At 41.4% G+C, this 8,429-nt stretch overlaps 1 protein-coding gene across 2 annotated transcripts in view; it reads left to right on the top strand.

Moving 5' to 3' along the window:
• Window positions 1–733: 733 nt before the first annotated feature.
• Window positions 734–8,429, top strand: part of BLNK (B cell linker) — a 307,813-nt gene continuing 300,117 nt past the window's right edge. Inside the window, exon 1 of one of the 2 annotated variants that reach the window (XM_029609959.1) lies at window positions 734–1,145. In XM_029609959.1, the coding sequence (XP_029465819.1) occupies window positions 1,071–1,145 (75 nt within the window). In that variant the 5' untranslated portion in view covers window positions 734–1,070. The remainder of the gene's footprint in view (window positions 1,146–8,429) is intronic. The other variant, XM_029609960.1, reaches the window with a different exon arrangement.

The following is an 8,429-nucleotide window of genomic DNA, read 5'->3' as shown; positions in this document are numbered from 1 at the left end:
AATGAAGGTCCCTATGTAGACCTAAAAATCAATTTGTACAATAATTTACCTAGAAGATCACATAACACGACTATAAAAAAAAACAAAATCCTGTCCTTCTGGTGATAAATGGAGACCTTACGATTGCCTCTGTTTGGATGTTCTCAATAGTTAAAACTGTCCAGTGGAAATATAAGACACAGCTGCGAATGTATTCTGTCCAGAGCTAATTCTAGCACATAATTACTGTGCCTGGTTTCAAAGGCAATGACCGGTCTACTGTCCAGTGACACCGACTACAGAAAAACATCATGCACTTCATTCTTCAGCATATAAAGGGCAAAGTTAGGCCAAGAGAGCAGAGCTGCAGCACAGAGGGAGAAAAAAATGGTTGTTTATTTTTAAGTCACATTTGCCAGTTTCCTGCAATCACCAGAGGTTTGTTTATAGATTAGAGGGATGCAGTGCAATGTGAGGAACAGAATTCACTTTCCAGCATTCAGGGAGTGATTGCCCTGTTATCAGCTGTTTGTTTTTTTTTTATGAACAGATAGTTCCCCTGCAGTTACAAATCCAGAACTTCCAGGGGTTCATGTTTTTTCACGGTCATGGATTTCTTCTTCCTCCTAAAACGTCATCAGGAGGAAGAACCCAGTGCTAGAATTATTTTTTTTTTTTGTAAGTTTCTTGAAAAGTTATGAGCTCCCTGATTCCTCTTTTAAAACCAAAAGGGAACAGAAGCTGAAGGCAGGACAGTTTAACTAGCAATCTGAGCTAACCTGAGCTGCTTGTCATTGGGGAAAAAAACTCTACAGAGTCCAAAGCTCTTCTTGTCACTCTGACCTTTATTTCCAGACCAGCACTTCAATTACCCAAGCTTTGGTGCTTGCTCGCTCGCCTAAAATATCATTTCTTCAGCTGGGTTGCAGTCCCTTGAGAGAGAAGGGGTTAAGTATGCAAGAAGCAAGAAACATTTGCAAAGAGAACTTCCTCCTCAATGATTTTGTAACTCAGTAAGCGCAGCCAAGCACACAAAATCTGTCTGAAATCATAAAAAAGAGGCTCAAGAAACCTTGGTCACGGCCAGCAACATGGCCTCGAAACTACCTCTTCGAGAGGAGTTTGAGAGCTGGGCACCCTTCCAAGTAGCAGATCTGCTGCAGCAGGTACGTAGTTATCCTATATCTCATTTTCCAGGCTGGATCATAACTAGAAAAGGAATTGGTTATTCGTATCTGGTAGTGTCTGGGTTGTTATTTATCTGTGAGCTTTATTCTGGATGTCAACAAAATTGAAAAGCATTCCACGGCAACATGTATTATGACATGAATCTGAACAAAATAATCATTTCTACCAGACATGTAACTTGTGCTCCACAGGCCGCTGTGCACGAAGAGGAACTGTTGACCCATTCTGTAGTTTGTGTTTTCCTGTGGGATCATTTTATAATCATACAGGCACTTTAAAGCAGCAGTATAGTTCACAACTTTAGATAATTCAGTTGCCCGTTAACAAAAACAATAGCAATAATAATTTGGCCTGCTTTTTATTTTATTCTTGCAGAGATGTTAATATTAGAAGTTTCTGAAAACTCCTCCTTCATGAATCTCAGTAAACTTGAGTTGCTGCGGCGGCGGCTACTGTGCTGATCTTTATCACAGCCCCAAATGCAGCAAATAATTGACATTAGTAATCATGATCCAAAACTCTGCCTTTTTATCCCTGGCCAGCTGCAGGCAAAGGATTGCAATCCCCGTGAAGCAACCCCTGAAAATCAGGGACCAGGAGAAGGAATTACAAACTTTGTGGAGACTTTGGTACTTCTTCCCTTTCTTTCCAGGGCTTGTTGCACTGCAATTGGTATTCAATAATCCCCCATCCAAGGTCAAAAACCTCGATGACACGCAGGGAGGGTTAACACTCCATTCACTGATCACGAATGATAGGGCCAGCTTTTAATTCTACTTCATGCATAATCACATGAACGGCTGAAGAGTAGGCATGAAAAGAGTGGGTTTTAAAAACAGAGTGTAGCAGCTGTAAAAGATGCTCCCCCCCCATCCCCTGCCAATATCATTGTGGCCAGACTTAAATAGTGAACCGCTGCTGGAAGCAGGTCACTCCTGAAGGGGTCAACCCTTTGGAAGTGAGTGAGAAGATTGAGAGATAAGTAGAATTTGGCAGAGGCAGCTTAGAATGTAGTTTTGGTTGGTAGAGTTGTTGGCATGCTAGGAGAGGACTTAGTATTGATAGGGAACATTTGTTAGTGCGTTTAGTTACAGTTTTGTACCCTCTTTCTTTACCTACTAGGGGGTCATTTACTAAAGGTTTTCTCCCATTCTGTGTCTATGGGGAAAAATGCTTAGAAAATGACCCCCTAAGTTAGAGTATGTTGGGTAAGGTTTGGATTGGGGCTTTATGTGATTGATTTATTAATGTTTTCTGTAATGTAAATTGAAACCAAGGTATATTTGGGAAATTTGTCATTGTGTACACTTTTTTTTTTAACTTTTTATTTAGGAAAACACACAGTAAACGTGCCAGAGGCCTATGTCCTTATCCAGAGAAACTGATATAGATATCTCCGTTGGTAGCAGAGGTGCTCTGTTGATGCAGATTACTTGCAGTGAACTATCAGTGTCTTTTTACAGAACCTCACAAACTCCTTCACACTCCATCTCTTATGATCCCCTTCCATGGGATCAGATTTCTTCTAGAGGCAGAGTGAGAGAAAAAACTTGACAAATATCGGACTCATAAATTGAATTCTTAATAGTCTGAGATAATTTTTATTAGTCTAACATAAGGAAAATGCCAAAATGTTGCAAGCCATGATCTTTCCTGAGAACCAATCAGGTCCCTTCTTCAGACATGAACATCATATGAAACACTTTCCAAAGTAAACATACTTTCTCAGCACAGAGAAACCTAAGGCACAACAAAGACAGATCAAGTTCCAGTAGCTCCTTTAGGAACCCAAATGCCAGTCTCAGCAGCATCTCCTTAAATGAGCACAAATCTGAAGAAAAGCCTTCTAAAATTCCTGCACTATAACATCTTTGGAGAATTTTTAACTTGTTCCAAAAAAATTAGTTATAATTTCTCCTGGATCAATACGGCTGGTAAAACCTGACCCCAGAAACTGCTAATATTAATCTGTTCAAGTGAATTTATTTATTTGTAAACATTTGAGATTCCATTATTTCCTAAAGGGTCAATTTTAAAGGATCTACATGTATGTCCATGTGCGTGCGGTTCCCGGCACACACATATGGACATGATCATTTTATAACGTGTGCGTCAGTACACGCATGTTATAAAATGTGATATCCGCATGCTCATGCGTGCCGGATTTTAACATGTGCCATACGCTCATGTGCGGATGGCCTGCGACTTGCGTGCGCAGGGGGGAGAAATTTCAAAAGTATGCACAGCGATGCAATCAGACCTTTGCCGAGTTCCCTCCCAGTCCGCTCCAGTTTCCTAACCCTAACCTTCCTCTCTCTTCCCCTCTCCTCTCTGACCCCTAAACCTACCCTAACTTTCCCCATTTTTTTTTTATTTTAATACTTCTGCTCAGGAGGAGCGGTAAGTATCTTCCACATGCCGGCTGGCTGTCAGAGTGCACTTCTCCAGGACAGGGCCTAATAGTAGATATGTACCATTTACTCTCTACCTAGCTTGATTGCAGCTAGGTGCATCATGCTAGGTAGAGAGTAAATGGTACAGATCTACTCTTCTTTTACCTTTCATCGCTCCAAATGACAGTAAATCTTCACTGATGGCAACTGTGCTGTTCGTACCTATGACTGTGCCTGTAAAACTGCCTCCCAAAATCTACCCACCCCACAAACCTCACCCTGAGTTACTAGTGCCCCCTCTTACAGTATAAATAGTTAATTTATATGTGAGCTTCTATAGAGGCACTCTCTCCCTCTCTGATTATTCTGTACATTGCATTACTTACATATTTTTGCTTTCTCATTTTAATGTAATCTGCCTCATATACTAAGTTGTTCTCCTTTATTTACAATTTACTCTCTACCTAGCATGATGCAATCAAGCTAAGTAGAGAGTAAATAGTACAAATCTACTCTTCTTTTATCTTTCATCACTCCAAATGAAGGTAAATCTTCACTGATGGCAACTGTGCTGTTCGTACCTATGACTGTGCCTGTAAAACTGCCTCCCAAACCCTACCCCACCCACAAACCTCATCCATGTTCATAATGTCCCCTCTTACAGTGGTATAAATAGTTAATTTATATGTGAGCTTCTACATAGGTACTTTCTCTCCATCCCTCCCTCTCTCTCTCCCCTCCCAAGCTCACTTGAATACTAATTTTAAATTTGCATACACATTTTGCGATGTAGTATTTATCGCACGCATTATGGCATTGTGTTTTCATAGGCATTAAGGCCCTAACGAGTGTTATAAGGCCCTAATGCAATTTGATAAATGACCCTGTAAGCAGCTGGTTCAAGCCTAGAAAGAACTAATTAACGGGCCGATACAGTAAAAATCACGGACACTCTCTTGTGCATGCAATACAGTAAATAAATGTATTTAAATTAGGCCCGGTGGTAAAAAGAGGCGCTAGGGACACTAGCGCGTCCCTAGCGCCTCTTTTCAGACAGGAGCGGTGGCTGTCAACGGGTTTGAAGCCGACGCTCAATTTTGCCGGCGTCAGTTCTCGATCCCACTGACAGCCACAGGTTTGGAAACCGGACGCCGGCAAAATTGAGCGTCCGATTTTCAACCCGCAAGCCACAGGTCTATTTCAATTTTTTACTTTTTTAAACTTTCGGGACCTCCGACTTAATATCGCCATGATATTAAGTCGGAGGGTGCACAGAAAAGCAGTTTTTACTGCTTTTCTGTGCACTTTCCCGGTGCCCAGAGAAATTAACGCCTACCTTTGGGTAGGCGCTAATTTCTGAAAGTAAAATGTGTGGCTTGGCTGCACATTTTACTTACTGAATCGCGCGGGAATACCTAATAGGGCCATCAACATGCATTTACATGTAGAGGGCGCTATTAGGTTCGGGGGAGGGGGGGGTGGACGCACGTTTTGGACGCGCTATTACCCCTTACTGAATAAGGGGTAAAGCAAGTGCATCGAAAACGCGCATCCAAATGCCGGCTAGCAGTGCGCTCCATCGGAGCGTATTGTACTGTATCGGCCTGTAAGAAAGAACAGCCCAGAAGGACAATTTGTGACTCATGGTCAGCCAAAGCTCAGGAAGACAGGTGGTGAAAGAACAAATCTCTCATGTGGAGAAGACTTTGCTTTTTTTCCAGAAGGTGAGGTAGAAAGTTTCAAGACGTATGGACAGCAGTAACATGTTCCATAGTTTTGGGGCTATGCAGCTGAAGGCAGAGATTCCAATTGTACACGTTAGTCTAGCAGAAGCCAGGAGAGAAGAGCTAATTGGGAGAATCTTGAGATCTCTCGTAGGAGTGTTTGGTGACAGGAACATTGCATTTTACAGTATTTATATGTATACTCTGTGCAAATATAAAAAAAAAATCGAGAAGCATTTGGATAACAGATACCTCAAAATAAAATTGCATAGTATCTACTGGTATAATGTAACTATAAAATGTTTTTTTTAGACTGAAAGCTCTCTGAAATATACTTCTAGTGCATTAGTTTCCCAAATGTTTTTTGCCAGCAGTGTTCTTGTTTTCAAATCTCATATGTGAAATTATTCACTTAAAGATGTTGACTATTTTGAGTACTCTTGCTTTTATGTGTATTGAATTTCTCAGGGTAGGTAAGGATGTCGATGCACTAAATCTGAACCCACAAACTACCATTTAGAGAAATGTGCTTATTTCTGCAAATAAGGAGACTCTCAGACCTGCATTTTCTTTTCAAAATGAATTACTGGAACCTGATCTACCTTCACTGTGTCTTCGGGATTTTTTATGCTAAGAAATATGATGTGCGTTTCAGAAAGTGAAAGAAATAACCAGATCTAAATATAAATTCTGACAGTGGGGCTGATTTACCATGCTTTTTCAATAGACACATAATGGCTAAAAAAAAAACATTAGTGATTCTGTGTCTGATTTACTAACAGTGCTCCAAAATAGCTGTCTAAGGGGGTCAGTTTACTGAGCCATAGTATTTTCCCCAGAGGAGAAAAATACCTCAGGGTTTACTAAGCTGCATACTCTGGACCTGGTGGCAGCCATTTTCCCAAATGGCACCAGCTACCCCTATTACATGAAAGGGGAAAAGACAAGATATTGTCTAGTCTATTCCATTTTGGAAAATGCCCACAATGCTGGCTCTGGAGCCTAAATGGCATTCTGTTTCCCCACTAGACTAGCAGTGCAAATTTGGTATGTCTGGGAGAATCAGGAGGTTTCAGTGAGGCTTTTTTTGAAAAACATGGGGTGTCTAGGGTGGTTAAAATGTAGTTTTAGTTTTTGAACTTTGGCTGCCTCAAGTGGTAGTAGGGTGGGGGGGGGGGATGGGGATCTTGTGAAACCAAACAGCAACAAGAGCAAAACCTGCACTTCAGCAAGTAACATCCACAGAACAGTGCAAGTAAATGTAGTAGTCCCAAATAAGTTCATCAAAAGTTATTAGTTTATTGTGTAATCACAGACTGTATGGACATTGCACAATTTCTCGTTTGTGACCAGTTGGAACCAAATTCTGAACAAATGCTCATTCGACCTGATGGTCCTGATTATTGAAACAACGAAACAACTACAAACAACTCTTCAGGACGACCTATCGAACCAATTAGAAATGATTAAAAATTCTTACCCGATTGAAGTCTTTGATCAACAACTTTGTGAATTCCATGAAAATTTGACTAAGTTCAAGAACGATTAGAAAGCAGTTAAATTCAGAAAATTCTTAAGAAAGACTGATTATAAAACTGGTTTTGTTTACCATTGGATGGCCAAGAACCGCCAACAACCAAAGAAAGATACGTTCGCCCAGGATTCTTCGGACGAGTCTTCAGGAGAAGTGTTGGGTCGGGGTCCGGGACGCCCCACTCGGACAGACGCCGTGCCGGCGATGGAACCCGCCGCAATAAACATGGTGCCGGCTTCTGCATGCTATTCTTCTATTGCAGCGTCTTTTTTGGACTCGGGACAGCCACCACGGGACAGCCGCAGCACCCGCTCCCGGGGTCGAATGAACTTTCAACAGTCTCAAAGAACTACCATATCAACCCACCAACAAGTGGACCCTTGGCAATAAATTCTAATGTGGTATTTAATTTGTCGCTCGCCCGTTATCGAAGGATGAATTGAGTGTCCTAGAGAGGGGGCTTTCCTTTGTACCGACTGTAAAATGTAATCTCTTTGATTTACAGATACATTTATACCATTTTTTCAGGTCCTTAAAATTGAAATTATTTTTTGCAGACTCCCCACCCGTTCAGGATGGGTCGATGGTGTACAACAAGTCCCGATGGATGCCTCCAGGACCCATAGATCATTTGGTTCTAGCGTTTGAACGTTTGGTCAATATGGATGTTTATACCCTTTGATTGAAGAATAGATATGTTTGTTTCAATCTGACCAAGAATGAGAATAGGGCTATCTGTGATCTGGAACAAGACTCTAGTATAGTGATTAAATCCGCGGATAAAGGGGGAGGGATCGTGGTTCAGGATAGAATGGATTATGAATCTGAAGTTTTACAGCAGTTGAATGATTCTTCCTTCTATTTGCGACTTTTCGGGGACCCCACAGTGGATCTACAAAATCAGATTAGGGCTGTAGTACAGCAAGCCGTTGAAAGTAAAATAATAACAAATCGTGAGGCGAAATGTTTGGTAGTACAGTTTCCGATCACCCCGGTCTTTTATACCCTGCCGAAGGTTCATAAAACATTGATCCAACCACCCGGGCGTCCCATTGTATCGGGGATTGGTTCCGTTTTGGAGCCTCTTTCCAAATTTGTGGACCTTTTTTTAAAACCTTTTGTGCCTAGAATTAAGTCTTATGTGCGGGATTCGTCTCATCTTATTTCTATTTTGGAGGAGTTGTGTGTACCACCTGCCCCTTTCTTTTACGTGACATTGGATGTGGTCTCTCTCTACTCTAATATTCCTCAAGATGAGGCGTTGGCAGTGATTGAGGAGGTTTTGAACTGCTTCCCTCCCCTCACCGGGTGTCTACTTCTTTTTTGGTGGAGTTGGCGGAGATAGCGTTAACAAAAAACTTCTTTCTATTTGACAGTATTTTTTACCAAACAAATAAAAGGCACAGCCATGGGGGCCACCATGGCCCCTAGTTTGGCGTGCCTGTATGTGTCTAAATTCGAAGAGACATGGGTGTATCCATCAGAGTGGTTTAGCTTTATTTACCTTTGGCTACGCTTTATTGATGACGTTTTTATCATTTGGCTTGGGGCAGACATACAGTTTTATATGTTTATGGATTGGCTCAATTCACTTAATAAAAACTTACAGTT

The sequence above is a fragment of the Rhinatrema bivittatum genome, chromosome 7 (assembly GCF_901001135.1).
Source record: "Rhinatrema bivittatum chromosome 7, aRhiBiv1.1, whole genome shotgun sequence".
Lineage (NCBI taxonomy): Eukaryota > Metazoa > Chordata > Amphibia > Gymnophiona > Rhinatrematidae > Rhinatrema > Rhinatrema bivittatum.
Note: the sequence above shows the minus strand (reverse complement) of the source record. Positions and strands in the feature narration are given on the sequence as shown.